The 21,484-nt window shown below is 38.1% G+C and overlaps 1 protein-coding gene across 1 annotated transcript; it reads right to left on the bottom strand.

Moving 5' to 3' along the window:
- Positions 1-1,137: 1,137 nt before the first annotated feature.
- On the bottom strand, positions 1,138-21,030 carry LOC137656851 (uncharacterized). The gene is made up of 3 exons (XM_068391207.1): positions 20,884-21,030; positions 13,903-14,103; positions 1,138-2,893 (listed from the first exon to the last, which is right to left on the bottom strand). Exons 2-3 carry the CDS (start codon positions 14,033-14,035, stop codon positions 1,569-1,571), a joined length of 1,458 nt encoding a protein of 485 aa, XP_068247308.1. The 5' UTR covers positions 14,036-14,103; positions 20,884-21,030; the 3' UTR covers positions 1,138-1,568.
- Between the last annotated feature and the right edge of the window lie 454 nt (positions 21,031-21,484).

Raw genomic sequence — 21,484 nt, 5'->3', positions numbered from 1 at the left:
TTAGCATATCTTTTTAAAAGCTGTCAAAAGTTCTGATCTACATACAGTAGGTATAGGTACAGGACTACTATGAATTTCACAAAAAGCCAAGTAGGTACAAACATTACATAAAAAGCAATAATGGATAATAACCTTTTAGGATGTGAAATATTTGCGGCGTTGATGAAAGCCTTTGTCGACAGACAACACAAGTAAAGTAATTATTTTTAAGTATTGTATTACACTGTAATGGGCGACAGGTACTGCATACCACACCCATGTACAGTATAGTAATAAAAAACAATCATCTTACAAGAGCCGATCATGAAATTAAATGGCATTTCATAAATGGGGGTTAAAATTAACTCTGAACCAGTGATATATTAGGTGACTTCACTGCATACTTGACGGATATAGAAAAAATACTGCACAGTACTTGCTTAATTAAAGTATCAGTTTAACCAGACCTAAGTGTGTAATTGGGCTCTTATCTGGGTTGTCAACTGTAACCAAGTACTAATTGAGGAAGTGTTAACAATCTATACTTGCAACCTACTGCAAGCACAAGCACTTCAACATTGTTGACAGATTATTCCTAAATGGAATTATATGCAGTACTGATAGTATGTACAATCGATGATGATATAAGGGAGGCTAAAAATGTCCATATACTTGAACTACTACAGGATAAAACAAATACTTGTTAGGCAGAGCTACAAATGACTTTGTTATTAAGACTAATTTATATTACTATGTACTTTACGTAACAGTTGAAAGGATAATGACCAATAATCACTAAATAAACATTCCATAAAGTCAGGTAAATGAAACCAAGAAAAAATAGAAAAGTGATTTGATGAAATATGAGTACTTACCAATCTCTTTTCTTCTCCTGCAGAGATAAATCAGTAGTATACAGTATTCCCAATTATGGCCACTGCAAACTTTGAGTTGGGGGAATAGCACAGACCACATCCATTTACTAAGAATACACAAGGTAGTAGACATTCGATTATAAATTATCAAAACTAGAAAGAGACAGTAGTGTAAAACGGTAATTCGTAAATGTTAAAAAAATATTTTGAAAAATTGTCATGAGTAAACAGTGTAAGAAGTCATATTAGTTTTTAGGGTAGGGAATTTGAAAAATAACAAAAAGATGTTAATATTTTTTATTTACTACTAAATATCACTACAGATACACGAAAATATTCTATGAGCACATTTTAGTAAAAACTTACAAATAAGGGGTAAAACCTGACATACGGTAAGTTTAAAATACTACTATGTTTATTTAGTTAAAAAAAAAATCCTTAAAATTTATATTTTATACTTTGTCTTATCAAATATAAATTTCTTAAACCAATACTATATTAGTCAAGTTTTACTTGTTTGGATAGTTTTTCCCTTTAATATAAACATTTTTATTTACTTCCAGCTTTAGCAGCCTTCATCACAATAAAAATTTGCAAATATTAAATGAAAACATTATCCAACACAGGCTCTTAAATTAAGTGCACATAAAGGGGCCAAAGCAACATCTTGCCTACAAATATGAAAAAGAATTATACTTCTGCCACTAAATGTATCTATTTTTTCTTAAAAGCATCTGGAGAGACAGTGCCTTTAGCTATGAGGACTTCCCTCATGATCTTCTTCAAACAAGCCAGTTCTTGCTTTAAATTGGTATATTTTGCCTGAAGCTGTTTTTGCCTCTTCTCTTCAGCATGAATTTTGGACATTATTTCATCATCCTCCTGCTTCTTTTTCTGACGATAACGAAGGGCTGCCTGTTTGTTTTGCTCCTTCTTGCGCTCTTTTCTACTCTCAGGGTAAGCAGAGCCAGAGGAAATTTTGCGCTTGGATCGGATTTTGCGAGGGGAACGAGAATATGAATGCATTTCAGTCTTAATATAGTCACTCGCTGATTCTTCTTCATCCTTACCAACTGGGGATGAAACTGACAGATTGTCTTCAACATCGGCAGATGCAATTGAGGAGCTCTCTTCATCATAAGGAGAAAATGTTAATGGGCTGGAATCAATGTGTGACAAAGGCAAGGGAGAAGATACTACAATGACATCCTCAGAGTTTACATCATTACAATGATAAACTGGAGATACTAACTGAGGGAATGAATCAGTAGTAGACTGAGGGGATGCACTTGAAGAAACTACTGTAAAATTCTCTGATTTAGGGGTTGCATCATTAAATTGATAAACTGGAGATAATAACCGATGGAATGAATAATCAGCAGTTGACTGGGGGGATAAACTCCCTACAGATGGAACGGGAGATGGGACACAAGCAGGTGAAAAAGGTGGGACACTAGCAGGTGAAAGAGGATCTTGCACTTCTTGATTAGCATCATCTGATTCCTGTAACTGTGACAACAATTCATCCATCCCTGCTTGAACTAATGATGAATCTAAAGATTCAATCAAGCTAGCAAGATGATTGGGTCCTTGATTTGCAAGATTGACCAATTCGTTTAGGAGTTCATCGGTGGAGCAATTTTGAAAATCCCCAATTGGCTCGGCTTTCATAGGGTTTTGGGAAGCGGTAAAACTGTATGGTTGCAAAGCATTCATCTCGGTAGAATTTTGGACTGCTGAACATTCGATAGATTTTTTGGGTACTTTGACTCTGCTTACACGCACTGAAACTTTTGGATTGGAGGATGCTGGCACAATGGTGTTAGGAGAGGCATATTTCTCAGGCTGAAGTTCTGACAAGGGTACTAGCATGTCATCTGGATTTATACTTAGACCATAATCTTCATCTTTATCAAGAAATCCACCAAAACCTTGAGTACTGCTATCAATTTCCATCTGTTCCGGATGTCTAGGAATGTTGGAAAAGGCATCATTGGGGTGAACCACGATGTCACGACTTTCCATCCAGTCAGGTAGGTCTGCAAATGCATAATACAATGTTTATAAAATAATAAAGATGGCTTGTTATAATGCTAAAAAGAAAATGCTATTTCTCTCTCTATAAAAAGATGGTTTAACGACTATGTACATTGATCTAGTGAAATACAACATTCTAGTTTAGAAAGAAAAAATACTTGGATAACTTTTTATTCATTACAGTACTTTAAATTTATATTTCTCAGGCATCTGAATATTTAGAAAAATGTCAAGTAATTCCAGAATGTGGAGAAATTTCAATTTATTGAAAAGTTCAATAATGTATATCAAATGCACTTACTAAATAAAAGGCCCTTCAAAAGCATTTAGAGAAATTTTAAAATTTTCACAAACTTTCAAGTTTTCAAGCTTATAGGAAATGTTTCCCTTCTCAGAGAGAAAGACATGAATACCAAGAAATCTATTTGGTAATAGAGATCTATAAACCCAGCAGGCTGTCACATAAGTATGCCTCCTCCTTTCATGAGACAGCTGCCCATCAAAGATTATCTTTGGGTCGGTTTAAACTATCTCTACAAGAATAACAAATACAAACCTAGACCCCTTCTGAAATAGCACAGAATGAAACAGGAGTTTCCAAGGGATTAATAAGAAAGTTCTTGTAACTTTAATCACATCTTCAACACTCTTACTTTAAAAGGTCCTTGCATTATGAACAGTTTTGAACATGACTGCTGAAAATATTGAACTGTACATTGTTTATCATCATTAATGATAAATATTTAAAAATCTAGAGATCAATCCACTACAGTATACTTTCAAATGTTAATTTTGGATGTTTTGACATTTAAGCATCATTCAAAAATGCTGAAATTAGAGCAAAAAAAAAAAAAAATAAATAAATAAATAAATACTATTTAGTAGGTTGGCCAAGGCACCAGGCACCCATTGAGATATAACCGCTAGAGAATTATTGGGCAATTTGACTGGCCCGACAGTATTACAAGAGGTACCTCTCCGCTTACGGCTCATTTTTTATTTGCCTACATATACACCAAATAGTCTGGCCTATTCTTTTCACATTCCCCTCTGTCCTCATACACCTAATAACACCAAGTTTGCCGAAAAATTCTTCTCAACTCAAGCGTTAACTAGTGAACTGTAATTGTTCAGTGGCTACTTTCTTTTTAGCAAGGACAGAAGAGGCTCTTTAGCTATGGTAGGGAGTTCTTCTATGAAGACACTCCAAACTCAAACCATCGTTCTCTAGTCTTGGGTAGTGGCATACCCTCTGTACCATGGTTTTCCACTGTTTTGGGGTAGAGTTCTCGTTTAAGGGTACACTCGGACACACTTCTATATCATTTTTGTTCTTGTTTTTTAAGTTTTTATAGTTTACATATGAAAGATCTATTTTAATATTAGTTATCTAAATATTTTACTTTTAATTATTCATTACTTCTTGTAGTTTATTTCCTTTCTTTACTGGGCTATTTTCCTTGTTGGACACTTTGGGCTTATAGCATCCTGCTTTTTAACAAGGGTTGTAGCTTAACAGGTAACAATAATAATAATAATAAAAATAAAATGATAAGTAACACTTCAAAATAATGGGAGGGTAAAATTTATATTGCATAAAAAAGGCACATCACCCTAAATTGATTCCATTTAATCATGTGTAAACTTTTAAAACTCTTTGCAAGATATACATAAATATCTTCAATTCCAATCCATTCTTAAGAAGGTATATGAAAATAGAGGCAAGTTCTTGGTCTTGAAATTCTTTTTAGCCCTAAAACTGATAATATATAATTCCTTTATTCACAGCACACTCCACATGCCTAGAAAAAGACTGGAATTCAATTACACTTTGTCAATGTAATAAAAAAATTAATTACACAAGTTCTTTTGAAACCATTCCATTTCACAGTCCATAAATAAATCTTCTTAAAAACATTCAAACTACATCCAATTTCCATTACATAAAAGTGATTTGCAAGAAGTTTCTCAATATTAAAAGATTTGAAAACATCTCAATGAAATTTAAAACTGACAATTGCAACAGCAGTGGTTGAGAGAGACTTGTTGAGCAGGGTAATCTCCCAGGAATTTCTAAGAGTAAAGGCCACAAATCTATGAAGCATTCCCCTTGAGGGGAAATTACATTTACTAAGACCACTATACAGTTCTGCAACCAACTAAACATGTCTATTACTATCTGAATGATTGATACATGGAAATTGTATACATCATGAACTGCCCAATCTAAAGCATGCCCCACCCTTATCCCAGTACATAAGGTCATGAACTGGTGAGCAGAACACCATCTTTCTGTCTAGCAAGGTAGTAAACATTTATATTTGGTTTCCCCCAACTATCATTGGGAAGAACCCGACAATTCCTACTTAGCTGGTTTGTCAGAATACAGACTTGACAGATGATTACGATACACATTTATACCCCAACACAGTCAGAAACAGCAGAGATCTGGAATCTGAACTACCAGAGATCTCTTACAAAGCTGAGGAAAATGATCCCACCATTCAACCAGGGAAATCCTGAAGTTCAAACTTGGTACAACTGCTTTTCTATTGAACAGGTTGACAGGCCTTGTTACTTATCTATTTTATATTCCAATTCATCTTTACATGCAGTATTTAATCTTTCTCATTAAAGTCCTTGGGGTTGTAGCATTTTTATTTTCATACTAGGTTTGCAATTTGGCCAACTATTATCTTGAATATCTTGCGATAAAATAACTCACTTAATATACAGAAACAAGAAAAAAAACTAACATGTCAATATCCAAAGGAACAAAAACAGAGCTGGCAATCAGGATTGGCCAGGTATATGATTCTTCTCAAATCCTCCCGACTGTAATATTCATTTGCATAACACCAGGGAAGGGGAAATAGTAGTTTGACCAATTTTAGTGCTTAATATGCTGGACCAATTTTAGTGCTTAATATGATGGTAACTATTGCTCCTGAATGCAAAGCAGAGCCAATATATGAGTATGCTTATTTGTTTCATGAGAAAGAAATCTATAACAAAAAATGAGAGATACACCCCTCCAAAAATCATGCACAAACCTAGCAAAAACTAAATTGCTGCCTGAATCTGAGAGGACGTTAATACCTTGTTTTCAGATTAAGTTGACCTTGTCAGCTTTGGCTTGGTAAGCAAAAAAAAAAAAAAAAAAAAAAAGAAAAAAAAAAAAAAAAAAAAAAAAAAAAAAGGTGGAGACAAGCTAAGGGCAGAATGATGCACAGTGTAAGATTGGCTAATAAACTACACTGAAAAGATTTTGTACTTGCAAACAATTACAAGAAACAAAACCTGGCACAAGAATTTCTCAGCATTCTCAAGGGAGGTAAATAAGCAGATGTAGTGTAAATATAGTGTAAAGAGCTAAATTTTAGCAGATATGCAAGTGCAGTGATTGAAGACATGATGATACACAGTAAACATGAACAATCTTTCATGCAAATGGAATCACCCAAACTATTCAAGTCATGGCTTTGAACATCCATAACACAAAGAGGTTATGCCAGAATCTTTGCATTCCAACAAAGCAGCAAATGTGTGTGATTAAGGACTTAAAACACTGGAACATTTTTTGTCTAAATATTTCCCCAATACTATACTCGTACATAAATGCTTCAAGAACCAGCTTTGGCAATAGATACTAGAAAAAGTTTCTGGCATTCCATGCATCCTTTTTTCTCTGGTATATTTAGCAATAACTATGCCTTAAAAATGGTGCTATGGGAGCATTTCACTGGGCGACACAGCTCGAGCCCAGAAATAGATTTTTCCTTCATCAAAATCCCTTTTTTCCTAACTATACACACCTTAGTCCTTTAATATAAGAATTGATTTATGAAACTCAGCAGTTAAAACTTATAACAAGGCATTGGCAATAGCCGGTGGAGAGGATGCCCCCTCTGGCCTATACACTGCAACAGTCACTTTGACTGTGTCTACGATTTTAGGGGGGAAGGTGAAGACAGGAAGTTGAGTTAAAGGACTCAGGTTTGTATAATAAGAAAAAATACAAATTACTTTTAAAATTTGTGAATTGTTCCTACACAAATACAACCCTTTATCCTTTAATGAGAGACTCATTCGTAGGTAGATGGAAGTCCATAATTCCAAAATGGATGGCTAAAATCCCTGGATAGCTATGCTCGGACCTAAAAAGGTGTGGATTATAGCATCCTAAACCCATCACAAACCAGGGTCATGAGCACTGTAATGCTAACGATCTAGGCAATCAAGGCTGTTGTACAATAAAATAGCTCTTGCTTAGAATAGTGTGAGTGATAAGTACAGCAAAACCACTCCCTAGGAGGATGGTGGAATATCACTGCTATTTCAAAAGAACTAGAAATGCTGCTAACTTTCAGTGGTGTTTTACCTGAATCATTGTCCATCCAGCTCTATGAGGTTCAACAGCTATACCACAAGGAAAGGGTCTGACACACTCGCTCATCCCAGGGTTATGCTGAAATCATCATCTTAGATGTGATACTTTTGGGGCTGTAAAGGAGCTAAGGTCTGAACACGACTTGGTGAGCAGCAACCACAGCACCTTGTGCTTCTAAGTGCATTTCCAAAAATATTGCACAGTAAAGGTGGTCTGACAGTTCCATACTTCAGCTTATAAAATTTGAGCCACAAAAATTTTTCTTGAAGACCGATAGCGCCAACTCCTCTGATCTCAATGCTGTGCACCCTAGCCTGGTCTCATATACCGGGGGATCTGGGGCATAAGGCTCAATTGATAGTCTCAGGAGCCAAAAGGACTGTTTTTGGTGACTTTTCCCCTACCAATGCTCCAGGATAGCTTCCGTAACCTAAGCCTGGCAGTCTGGGTTCTTTAAAGGAAGAAATGCCTTTGTCCCCTTATGGGACACCAAAACAACTCATTACTTCATTAATTGATTTATCCAGATAATTAGTTACTTACTAAGCAAAGACACTGTAAATGAAGAATTTTGAGTTTTGCTACAGAAGACCCGTCTCCAGTCCTCAGAGTGAGAGAATAAATACGAGTCCATGTAATTTATTTGAAATGAAAGCACGGAAAAAAGTCTATTTTTAGGATAAGGCCCGTAACAAGGAGAAAAATCGAAGGTTCATATGGAGCTCCAAGGACAGCAACACCTTGGTCACATCCCAGGCTGGAAGTCACATCTAACAAGGGGAAACATGTCCATTTTATGCTTCTAATGAGCATGAATAATTCTCAAGAGGAGGAAATATCCACGGTTCTCAATCTCAGAACATGGCTCATAGCTGAAAGTTGCCCATTTACTACTAAGACTGAGGAGCAGTTTTCCATTTAGTGCCAGAAAATCTGCTGCAAGCAAAATAGAGGCTACAAGAGGGGAAGTAATCCTAACAAAGCCGTAACCACAGAAGATGGGCATCTTATATTGTTGAACATCAGAAGAGGCATTTTCTAAAGTATCGGAAGAGGTGCTGGATAACCTCTGTCCGTGAAGTGACAAGAAACTTCACCAAATTGTGGAACCCCTGCAGTTGTGTTGACGAAGGAGGTTGTGGCAATGTGGGACCTCTCTTGGAGTCTACTAGTAGGGGTGGAAGGTCCGGGTACCATTCTACTCAAGTCCACTTCAGATCTTAGGATGATAACACTTTATTACCTTTTGAAGAAGACAAAAAGGTAGAGCCATACAGTAGATGCTAAAGTCATGCCAGGGATGCTGGAACCCGTCCTTGAGTGCTGCTAGAGGGTCTGGCACTGGTAAGCAATAATTTCTTGTTGAGGCTTGTGGTGAACATGTCTATCATGACCCTCGTTGCTACTCGGGAATGTAAAGACCATTCTGAATTAACCAACTGATTCTGGTGACTCAACCTGTCCACTATGACGTTCCTTTTGCAGGGAATCAACTGGGCTGAGAGGAATATAACATTGCGGACTGCCCAGATAGCTGGCAGAAATGCTTATACCATGACACCTCCTTTGTTGATATGTCACTACGGTTGCATTGTTGTTCATCAGTGTAACAGAGTGCCTGGTCAGAAGAAGCAGGAAATGTTGTAAGGCTAGACAGGCTGCCTTCAACTTCAAAATATTGATGTGAAGAGATTTGTCCTTCAGTCATCACAGTCTCGACATTAGATGGTCCTTGGGATGGGGCCCCACCCTCTCTTTAACACATAAGAAAACCGCTCACCCTTTCTTAATCACATCAGTAAACAAATGGAGATCAAGAGTGGGTACACTCTATGGGAGATCCCCTTTGTATATTGTCGTCATATAGCCACCAAAGAAGATCAGAAAAGGGCTCAATTAGTCCTATAGCTCAAGCGGAATCTGTTGCTTGTGACCAGTATCTTGGAGGTGACTGTGAGGAACAAGATTTTCCAGTGAGGTTGGGTGGCCTAGAAGCCAAAGCCATTATTTTCATGACACCTATGACCAATGAAGGAAGGGGAGAGCTGCTTCCCTATGCTAGGTTACCTTGTCTTGGGATGGATAGACTTTCCTTGCTACTGTGTAAGTCCACGCCCAGGTATATCATTCTTTACTTAGGAAAAGGCTTAGATTTCTCAAAATTTACAACGACCCCCCAGACTACAACAAAACGAGAGGAGCCTGTCCCGAGGATGACAAGTTGGTACTCTGAGTCCGCCAATATTAGCCAGTTGTCTCATGTACCCGATCAGATGAATTACTCTGCTAGGGACATATGCTGACACCAATGTGAACATCCAAGTGAATACCTGGGACGCCATGGACAACCAGAAGCAAAACACTTGAGTTAGACTTTGCTCCCTAGGACAAGGTTTAAAAATTTTCTTAAAACATTTCACAGTGATCTTGAAGTAGGTGTCCTTGCGATCAAGTGAAATCATTGTTCTTCCTTAAAGCGTGTCTGACTGTTCAAGGTATTTTCCTTCTGCATTGAATCCAATAGCTGAACTTGTTCAGAGCTGAGAGATCTATTACAGGTACTCATTCTAGACATATAAAAAAGCTGAAGAAGCCCGAAAGTCGTCTTAGACTTCTAGAGTGCCCTTTAGCAGCTTAGTCCACACCTCCGACTGAAGGGTAAGATCTTTCTTCATTTCTGGTAGATAGTTAGACCACATTGTCAGAGCTGGAATAAGGGGAGGAGGAAAACCATGATATTGCGATCTCATCCATGTCTGCCAGGTATCCCCCACTGGTGCTCAAGTGGGGGAATTTCTGGCCCTACTGTGATCAAGGGCCTCTCCTAACTTTTCCTCTGCTTTAGAGACTTCCATGGCATAGTTCTGGGGTCATGTTTACTTGGAATAAGGGGAGGAGGAAAGCCATGAAATTGCTACAACATGCATTTCTCTGCCAGGTATCCCCCAACTGGTGGAGAGTAGGGACCCCAGGCAGAGGAGAGGGATGAGAGTCCTATATTGCAAAATAGTGCCTCCACTTCAGAAAAGCTGGTGATATTATTGTAGGTGATTAACTCACTTACAAGGAATCTTTCAGAGCCAATACCTGCACACTAACCTTGTCGAATGCTTCCTAGTTAGCACTGACATAGAGGTTTTAGTCAAGTGGCTCAATCTATGGGAAGCATGGCAGTCTGTCTATTACCACTTTCATTTACATTATCGGCAAACTAAGGGCTTTGCCAAGCTTGTTAACCCTCCTGATCATGGACAAGCCCTTTAAAAAGGAAGAGACTGACTGCATATTCCAGACTAGCTGCCTGTGGCACCTGTCCTACAGAGGTGGGGAAGTCCTCAGCCCGGGAGAAGGCGCTCCTCTCTGGAAAGGAATTGTATTGCTTGCAGTCTTTTTGCATGCACTGTAGAGGATTGGGGAGTAAAATTTATCTCTAATCTCCCTATTTAGGGTGCTAAAAGGTCTTGTGGGCGAAATTTTGCCTTTGGCTGAGGAACGCCTTGCCTACTAGGTGGCGAACATGAAAATTGTCAAGATTTCGTCTACAAACACATCTAGGATAGTCAGTCAATCTCTTGGCATTCTTTTGAAGTCTTGTCTCTCCTTTTTTGGATACCTTCAAAAGGAGTGAACAAGGGTCCTCTGAGAGGTCAACACCTATAGTAAATGGGTTGAAGGTGGATGACTAGACGAAAAATGCTCCAAAGATGCTTCCGTGCTCTCAACGGGCCAACCGTTGTGAACCTTGAATGGTGACAATCAGTATTTTTCAATATGGGAGATTTATCTTGATCAACAATGCCTAAGTACAGTCAATCTCGCCAGAGCACTTTCCGTGTTTAGCAACTCTCATCATTGGAATATGTTGAAAACATGCAAAATTGGTGTGCTTGCGTGTGTTTGTTATTCATCCTATGTAAATCCGGAGTAAATGGGAAGGGCGCAACAAGATTAAAGGCTTGCAAGCCGACTGGTAAACAAGGATGAAAATATAGGGGAGCGCCAGCATGAGACTGCTCTAAATTAGGCAGGCAAGAGGGTGTGCAATCGATTATGACCTGAGCAACAGCTTTTGATTGTGTAAGTATAATGCTCTTATGTGAGCATGATGAACTGGCGACATGGAGATCCCAATAGAATGCGTGATCAATAAAAGATTCGCGTTGGTGAAGGATTGGCCAACAGTTTCTTCCACGGGTAGAAAAACGATGAGAATTATATGAAACTCCGCTCGATCAGTCTTATAGGACTAACCATCCAACAGGGGGAAAGGAAGCCCAGCGCCCCGTTTTCTTCTGACTGGCATTGTATACAAAGTCAGCTGACTATGTGCCTGAGACCGAGGGACTTTAAGGTATGAACAGATGCTTGTACTTTAGTTCCCTCAGTTTACCTAATGTCACAAAAAGACTGAATGTGTGTGGAAATTGTGCCCTGGTGCATGTCTTCATCAGTTATCCTGTCAGTCTAAGAAGGCAAGTGCTCCAAATGACCCATCTTACACCATCACTGATTTTGTGATAATAGAAGGAGCACATGTAAATGCGAACATTCCAGACATAAGGAATTCTTCCTCCTTGGGGAGAGCGCTCACGAATCCAAAGGATCCCATGAAGTCTGACACTTGTTAAGTGTGCTGTTGCGTGTGTTTGTCACAGGCTCGTTAATGTTTAGCATGCTAGTGAAAGTGTGTATTAGGAGCATGCTGAACACAGACAAGGTTTGGCAAGCAGGGCTTCCAATCTAATTGGAAAAGGTTCTGTGAGCATGAAGCAACGTGTTGATCAGTAGGCAATGATTCATAATCCAAAACCCCAGTGCACCCAGAGATATAAGGCTCGCAAGCTTGCGCATCAAATGAAGGATACAAACTACCCTTGGGAAGTAGAGTTTGTTCCTTCCTATACCATCTTCTTACGACCTTCTATGGGATTGGAAAAACATGGAAGTCTTACTCATGGGACTAATATAATCTGGCCACTTGAGTTCAGACCCAAGGATAATGCTAGATGATGGTGAATCTTAATCCCTTTGTGGAATTAAATCCAAATAAAAGGCGTAGCACAGTGTTGTCAATGGAAACAAGTGTCCAAGTTAATAATTGAAAATGAGAAAATTTTAAAAGCCAAATTAGCAAAAATGCTGTCAGCATGTCTGCCATTCGGTGGCAAAGTCAAATCAACTTGTGTACCGGCAGAAGGGGTCAGCCTTCCCTTCTCCTGTTGCTAACTATAGTCCATTTTTTTGGCGAGGCAGATTTGCAGACTCGCAGCGGTGCCCTTTTAGCTCAGAAAAGTTTCCTGATCGCTGATTGGTTGGACAAGATAATTCTAACCAATCAGTGATCAGGAAACTTTTCCGAGCTAAAAGGGCACCCCCTGTGAGTCAGTACAAATCTGCCTGGCTAAAAAGAATTGACTTTACTGGCTATTGCCAACACCTCGATAAAATTTTTAACTGCCAAATTCCAACTGGAATTTATTCAATTTCCTTTTAAATTACGAAGATTTCTATTTATGCAGGAACAACTACACTTTACAGTGAGGACTGGCCAAGTGAATACACAAAAGAAGTTATGGAACAATTAAAAGAAAAACATCAATATAAGGAGGTAACTAGGGTTTAAAAGGCACACACATAGCCGAGTACATTTTACATTATCATGTAAGTGGGCTTCATGATGGTGGGGAAATCATTATTTGTTTACAAGAGCGCGCTCTCTGTTTACTCCAAAATTATGCAGTCCTGCAACTCTCTTCTTGTACAGTAATTAGGAGGTTCTTTAAATTGGGTAAAGTAGAAAATGGCAAGATATGTTGAGCAAGAGGGGGAGGGGTTATAAAAAAACTAGCTTGGTTTCCTTACTAAACGACCTGGAACTGACTCGTTAACATAGTCAACCTAACAGAAGTGATGCCAGTGTACATAAACAGTAGTTTGTGATGCCTGCATACATTTGATGTACCGTAAATTCAAAATATATACTGAAGTAAAAATGGAGTAATTACTCAAAAGTGTCACTACCGTACTTGTGAATTGTACATTTTATGGACACTTGAGTAATTATTCCATTTTTAATTTAGTATATACTGTATTTTGATTATATATCAAATGTACTCTGGCACCACAAACTTGTTTATGTACGCTGGCATTATGACTTCTGTTAGGTTGACAATGTTAGTTCCAGGTTGTTTTAGCGAGAAAACCAAGATAATTTTCTTCACAACCCCTCCCCCCTTGCTTAACATATCTTGACATTTTTTTGCTTTCCCTTCATCTAAAGAACCTAATTATTGTACAAGAAGAGGAGAGCTGCAGGACTGCATAATTTTGGAGTAACTGGAGAGCGTGCTCTTGTAAACAAACATCGGGGAATCAAGACCACGTTTGTGACCTCTACTACTGAGGCAGTATCTCTAAATATAGACCATAAATCTACTTTGCCATTTCTTATTGACATTGCAAGATTACTGGACAAAAATAAATTTGCCATTTTTTATTGACATTGCAAAATTACAGGACAAAATAAATAACACAATCCAAGGCATAAATGCAAACATGAAAATGGCTGATTTAAAAAAAAAAAAAGAAAAAAAAAAAGATAAACTCTGCAAAAAGACTCACCATAGATGTCATGTTTAAATTCAATGTTTGTGGCAGAAGGCAGGTAAGATGCGTCTTTGGCCCCTAAGGGAAAATCCGGCTCATCCCTGGCAAGCCATGGGAGGCTGGATGAATTCCAGTTGCACTCCATCATAATAGAGGGTTGATCTACTTTGTGATCCGTATCTAGCTGGTGAGGTCACCAAGGTACTTGAAGGAAACCTGAAAAAAAAGCACAAGTTTTCAGATTTTAATGTTGAATTATGGATATTAAATATAAAATCTTACCACTTAAAACATTAAAGGCCTTAACAAATAGAGATCTAGAACTAATAAATCCTCAACAGGTAATTCACCTTCTATTTGATCTAATCACACCTTCCATTTAGACAACTTAAAAAGCTATGGTAAAATAAACCTTCAGCACCAAAGAAATCATGCACGCTAATATAAAAAAAGCAATTCTTTAGTAAAGTTAATTCATAAACTATTATGCAATACTGTAAAACAAATCCATAGATGTATACCTCACTATAATAATCACTATGAATTACACCTATTCCTCCATCAATTTCCCACTATCCCTTTTTTAACATTGAATATAAAGAATTGTACAGTATCTATTAGAAGGCTGCTTTGCAAGAGCCAATATCATGACTCTAAGACGACAACACAGGAATAAGCTAATAAATCTTCATGTCTTTGTTCACAAAACAATCCCATTAATCCTTTTTCTTTATATTGTCTTACTTTATCCAACAGATTCCTGTTGCGCCAACACATACTATTGAAGATGGCATAAATGCTCATACCCTTAAGTTTCATAATGTTGCTTTTAGTGCAGCTTCAACTTGTCACAATACAATGAACCTTTTCATTACTGTATACATATAGTTCTTTGAAGATTACATTGTGCCATTTCACAATACTGATGCCAATTTTAGGCCTCTTTTCATCTGTGCATACATATTATTTCCCAGGCATACTTTACAAATATTGTATTTTTTAGTCTTCATGAGTTAGCTGAAAGCCTGTTCTTGTTGCCATTCTGTTCAGTGCATATCAATCCTCTTAGTGGGACTTTGAAACATTTCAGGATCACAAAATTTATCTCCAGAAACAGCCAACAGGATGGCCCTTGTCATCGCATCTAATCCTGGTTGCTTCTGTTTCCATAAGCAACATTGCTTGTTCTTCAAGATGCCACAGTAGCAATTCCCTCACATCATCATAGAGGGGATTCAAGTTATTCTTCTTTAGGTTATTGCTACTTTTGGCACTTTTCTACTTGCAAATAAGGCTTGTGAACTCCTGCATCCTCAGTTTATTCTTTAGGTAACTTTGATTTCTCCAATGGAGCCTTGATGCAGTCTCTTTGTTAGATTAAATCTCCACCAATTCTACACTCCCAAAGGATGTTTATCCAAAGCTCACAATACATTTACTGACATGGACCTTTTTCATGTTTGACTGCTATAAGTAGTTATATATGGAGGGGCTACTTTTTCTTTATTCAAAGGGATGGGTCCTTGGTAATGGCAGTGCCGTTTTGAATGATAGCAGCCACATCCTAAGTTCTATTAGCCATAACTAAGTTGTCGAAAGGATAGGCACTGATCATTTGACCTGCCATTTGCCTCTGCTGCTCTTGAACAAACCTTAAAGGAGATTTCTTTGCCTCACCAGACCTGAAGGATATCTAGCTCACCTCTATTACCTGTGCAAAAACAAATTCATTTAGCTTTTGTGGGAATGAAAGTTATTCCAGTTCTGTAACCTATGCCTTGATCTGTATCTCAGGTCACCAACAGACCTTTGTCATTAGCCATGACTTGGGTCAATGATTGGATAGTCATAGCTTCAAAAAGATGTTGTGCTGTCCCTTTTGTCACTCCCCTCAATCTGGGTCTTATCTTGGGTAAACTGGTAAAAATCTAAACTTAACCTCTGCATACCCAACACATTTGGGAATCATGAGAGATGCAATAGGAGTTTGTATCTTTCCAAGATACAGTTTCTTGCCTTGAATAATTTGGCATTGGCAGGTGATCAGACACCTGGTCTTCAAGGAAATATTGGTTCCTCACCTAATGCTTCAAGTTTCACTCACAATTACAACTGGAAAATTGCTGAAGAAGCACTATCACAGACATGGAATCCCTATTCCCAGTCATAAAGAAGATTTTGAAACAATTGTATTAAAACAAGAAAAACTTCAGCGAAAGAGTTCCTCTTGTTGGAAAACTTCAAAACATCGACTTGGACATGATACTCGCCTCCTGTACCTTTAATCAAAGGCATCATCATTGCTGGAAGTAATACCACATTCTTGATGAGTTTCAGGCGCTATCTTTCTCAGATTTCTTGTGACAACCAAGGAAGTCCCCAAATCTACGATTTCAAGAGAGATTTAACACAGCACATGATCAGTAAAAATTCAGCCTGTCCAGTCGTTTGATAATCTAGGCCCTATTGTAGTCATACGACCATAATTACTTGTACCCTTTAAATTTTATTCCTTTCTCATTTTCTCCTCTATGGACAACCAAATGTGAATCACATGAGGTTCAAGAGCAACAACTGCAATTGTACTAATAGAAAGCACAAATTTTAAGTAATTTGTATTTTTCCTAACAGTACTTACCTTGAACTACTTTCTTAGGAGTATCTGGGATCTCCTCCCCACCGACCAGAATTTTGTGTAGTTTACCCTACTCCCGTTTTCTATGTGGGGTAACCTCTGGCAGAGTGATATGCGCCACGAGGGGACCCTGGGTCAGAGAGCATGCTTGCTCAGGTCTCAATCTCCAATAAGTTTTCTGGTCGCGTCGCAAGAACATCTCGACACGCTCTCCTTATCCAGTGCGACCCTTTGTGTCTCACGCAGTCCCATTGTGCTCTTTCCATACCATTTCCTACCCTTTCCCTCTGTGTTCCTGTGTCTCGCGGTGCCTTACTAGTGCGTGATGGAGTAAAGTTGAAAATAGATTGGTAAAAACTACGACATTCTCAAACTTTATGGAATTTCACGTCTTCATTCAGAAAATAAAATATCTCACTAAAATAAAATGTATCCCAAACTGAAGTACTGAGTAAATAAAGGATATAACACTTTATGCTAAATCTGCTTGCTTGTTTGCTGAAAAAGGTGCCCAATGAAGGTTTATTATTAATAGAAGGAATGGTTATCTAAACTTGGAGAATGGATAACTTCAATCAACTCCCTCCAACAGTTCTGTAAATCTTAATATTGTTGCTTTTTTATAAGCATTTGCTCGAGACCCTGAAAAGTCAAAGGGGGCAAGGGAGTGAGAGTCAGGAGTTTGTGTCCAGTAAGGGGTAGTTTCTAAGATTTAGGGATTGGGCCAATTTGCACAACTTTATGGTGCAAGGTGAAACTGCTATTGTTGATAATGAAGCACCAAGTGAATTCCTTGATGCGTTAGCTGGGATTATTAGGGAAGGTGGGTTTTGTGTTGAACAGGTCTTCAATGTGGATGAGACAGGGTTATTTAGGAAGTATATTGTCAACCCGAACCTGCATCACTAAGACACCACCAGGACACAAAGGAGAGTGACCGCTTCTTATGGATTATGCTTCTGGGGACTGCAACCTCCAGCCGATGCTTGCGTGTCAGGCAGAGTGTCCCAGGAGACTCGGGTGCTTGGAAGAGTTAGCTACCTATCACATGGAAGTATAATAAGAAGGCATCCTCCTGTTATTTGAGGACTCGTTTTTAAACCACTTTGTGCCTGAGGTTGAGCTTGTGTTATGCCAAGGGCCTACTCACCAAGGTGCTACTATAGCTGGACAATGCCCCTGGTCCCCCTGCCAACTTGGCTGACTTCCATCCCCATGTCAAGATGGTTTACTTACCACAACACTAATTCCCTGTTACACAATATGGACCCAACTGCAATTGCTTTCTCCAAGGCATAGTACCTCTGTATGCCAATTACTAGGGCTTTAGAGGCAACAGAGATGGAGCAGGACATAACCCTCAAGATATTATGTTAATCTTACAACATCTGAGATACCACCAAGAACATTGCTGAAGTTTAGAACGAGGTGAAGCAAACCAACTTGAAAGTATTTGGAAGTAGTTTTGCCCCAGTTTGTTAATGATATCTTTGGCTTTGAGGAGACGGTTGAGGTATGTCACCAAGAAGGTTATTGACCTTAGTAAGCAGTGGATCTTGAGGTGAATACTAGTAATGTCACCAAGATGGCATCTCGTGGAGAGTTGTTGTCTTATCTGTTGAGGACCTTATTGAGCTGTAGAGCCAGATGATTACAGAAGAGGAATGAAAACATTCCTATACCAAAAGCCATGATATTTACAGCCAAGGCTTTAGCAAGAGGTTTTGCCATGCTAAAGGGGGCAATGGCAAAGTTCGAGTAACAGGATCACAGCATGGATAGGTTTATGAAGGTCTCCAGGAGGGTCATGGATGCCTCGAGATGTGACAAGATCTTGGAAGAGAAGAAGATGCAATCCCGGCAAACAAACTTGAGTACAGTATGTATTTCAAAAAGTTAGAAGTCTATACCTGAACCTCAACCTTCTACCTCTGCTGCTTCTCCAGCACCTCTTCTAGCATCTCATCCTCCCAATAAGCCTGTAACTCCACACGGGGGCAGCCTAATAGGCCAACCACGGCAATATAGATGAGGAATTGTTACACTGTACTGCATGTATTAATGTCTACTAGTACTTTATTAGTATAGGTTCACTACTGTAAAGGGTACAAAAATTTATGAATTGTTTTCTATTTTAAAGTATATTATATATATACAGTATGCATGTATATAAATGACTTATGACACATCATAAAATTGAATTTCATTTGGAACTCGAAGACCTCCTGTACAGCAACTACAGCTAGTTCTGATGGAAATAGAGCGCCTTTAGTAATGCTTACAGTGTACTTACAGCACCAACCACCAAAGGGAGCAGCTGGTACTAATGGGTAACCTTTGACATCTTGAAAAGCAGTCTTTGAATTCTGAAGAAATCAAGATAAAGCCCTAATAGCAACTCAGGAAGGCTGAGTACAGACCAGAAGGTGTAAACACTAACTCAATGTCTTACTGCTTTAAATCAAATCTACATAAAATATTCATGATAAAGATTGAGGAAAACAACCTATGTGAAGACCATGGATACTTTAAATCTTGTAGAAACCTTTTTAAATGAAAATATGAGATTTATTTTAATATATTACCAATCCTTAAAAGGTTTGTTTTGAATAGAAATAAAAAAATGTATGATGCTCATACATCAACCTCTGCAGGAAGTGAATTCTGTCTTCCACAATAAATTTCCTATCAAAGTCAAACTAATCCTTATATCATCATCCATAGTGTTAAGACTAAGCAAGTGATAGCCTACACATGTCAAGTGTATGCCACAAAGATCTGCTGGATGTTGAAACCTGAAGGGATACAAGTTCCACCAAACAAGTTTAAAACTCTAGAAGTGGTTGATGTTTCCATGAACAAGAAATAAAGGTTTAGAATATTGTTTTCAGAAGATTTAGTGGCAGGTTACTAAGTGAAATGGTAATTCCAAAAGCAATATAATTGGTAATCATTTACAAGTCATCTAAATTCTTTACTTTCAGTTGTAGGGATATACTGTATGTAATCTACCTCCAGTCCACAAGTTGCTTTTATATACAAAATATTCATCTTTATGGAAAAGTTATATAAGAATAGTTCCTCTTAATATATGTAAGCTAGAATCTAAATAGGCTCAACAGTTGGTTGCCTAAACACCCAGCAGAATTTATGCAACTAGTGTGTTCAGTATGACATGGAAAAATAAGCTATTCACATGCATATAAGGTAAACAAACTGTAAATGGATATTTACAGAAAAGAAAACTACTTTGAATAACACAACATTATATGCAAGCCCAAGGCATATTGACAATGAAAAACGAATACAGTGACGGACATTTGGTCTTAGGACTATAATTAAACTAAGCAATCTTCGTATATCAAATTATGTAGTACTGTGGTCGAAGCTGTTTCATGACCACTTTCATTAGCCTTTTAGGGGGCTCTTCCTTCACAGGTTAGCTTCTTTATTATTTACTCCAAAAAGAAAGCGAATGCCATCAGTGAAAGGTAGGAATTACTCTTTGGACCCACGTTGCACGTACTTTAAAGATTTCTGACAACGAAAAAATCATAAATCTGAAATAGCCCATGAAGCATTGTTGTTGAGGGAAAGTATGCCTCCATTTGAAAAAAATTAACCCAAGATGAGGGTGATCATGTAAAATACCACACAGAAATGTATGTAAAAGGAAACACAAAGCATTTCAACAGCCAGTCAGTAAAAGTACCGGGACAGACAGCTAAAGAGGTTATGGGGATGTATGATGACGGCCGACATAAAATACAACAGTGTAAGGGTTCTAATGGCCCTGTTAAATAAGTAAGGGCATGACTTGTAGGTTAGGTTAGTCGATGACCATCTTTTAGGCACACGAGAGGAACTGGCCGTTGATGTACAAAGGGTCTGAGGTTAGGTTCATAACTCATGCTATTTTAGGATATGTTGCAGAAATTACATTCTACAAAATCTGCTAGTGATTCTGTTCATAACCTTAGATGTCAGGATGCCAGATAACTACTAATAAATCAATCGGTCCATAAGTAAAAGCTTGAATGTCTCTTACAGTAGTAAGGATACACAAGTTTAGGGCAATGACCTAAATTATTTTAAATAAGCTTGTCTACTCAGTCCATTAATGCATAATACTGTTCTAATTTAGACACATTAACAAGTAATTGTCTATGAAGACAAGCTGCTCGTACTTTCCCTCCCTCCCCCTCCCCCCCTCAGATATGTCAAAATAACAGGTTTCCAAATTGCTCGTGACTAGCGGCCAAGAGAGGGCAGGCTACAGCTGTGGTGCAATACTTAGGTTTTGCGCTAAGATACAATTATCCTTAGATTTAATAAGGCAATTTCCATACAAATATACTTACGCCATCATTATTAAGTTGTACTGCGCGCAAGGCGCGTGGGCGGTGGTGTTAAACACTCATATCGGCAACGATAGCACTTGGGTAATTTCGTATTCTTTTCTCTGTGGCGACATGGGTGAAACTGACGTAAACTTGCCTTTCTGGGAATTCCTGGCCAATGTTATATTACTCCGCGAGACTGAAAAAACAATGTTTAATTGAAATAACCACACTTAAAATTTCAAAATGCTACACTAAATCATATTCTGATGTCACAAGTTGCATATATTAATAAACTGAAGAGAAATGAATAAGTTATCGGAGAACTATTTTCTATTGCGAATTAATAAATATGTTGTTGTGTCGCTGCGCCTCGGGGTTAAATTTTACTTCGGATAAATAAATCTTGCTGAACTGTTATTCTCAAGATAATTTATCAATAAAATGTTGTATCTTATCGTAGTTTAAAGCAGAATGATTTATTCTAAATATATATTCTATAACCCGACATTTATTTTGACAATAAGATGTTTATTTTGAAAATACGCAAGTGTATTCAAAGTAAAAGACTGTTGCAATATTGCATCAGTTTTCGCATTACAGTTGTAATAAGATATTCTAT

Source organism: Palaemon carinicauda, chromosome 17 (assembly GCF_036898095.1).
Source record: "Palaemon carinicauda isolate YSFRI2023 chromosome 17, ASM3689809v2, whole genome shotgun sequence".
In the NCBI taxonomy this organism is placed as follows: Eukaryota; Metazoa; Arthropoda; class Malacostraca; order Decapoda; family Palaemonidae; genus Palaemon; species Palaemon carinicauda.
This window is presented reverse-complemented; position numbering and strand designations above follow the sequence as displayed.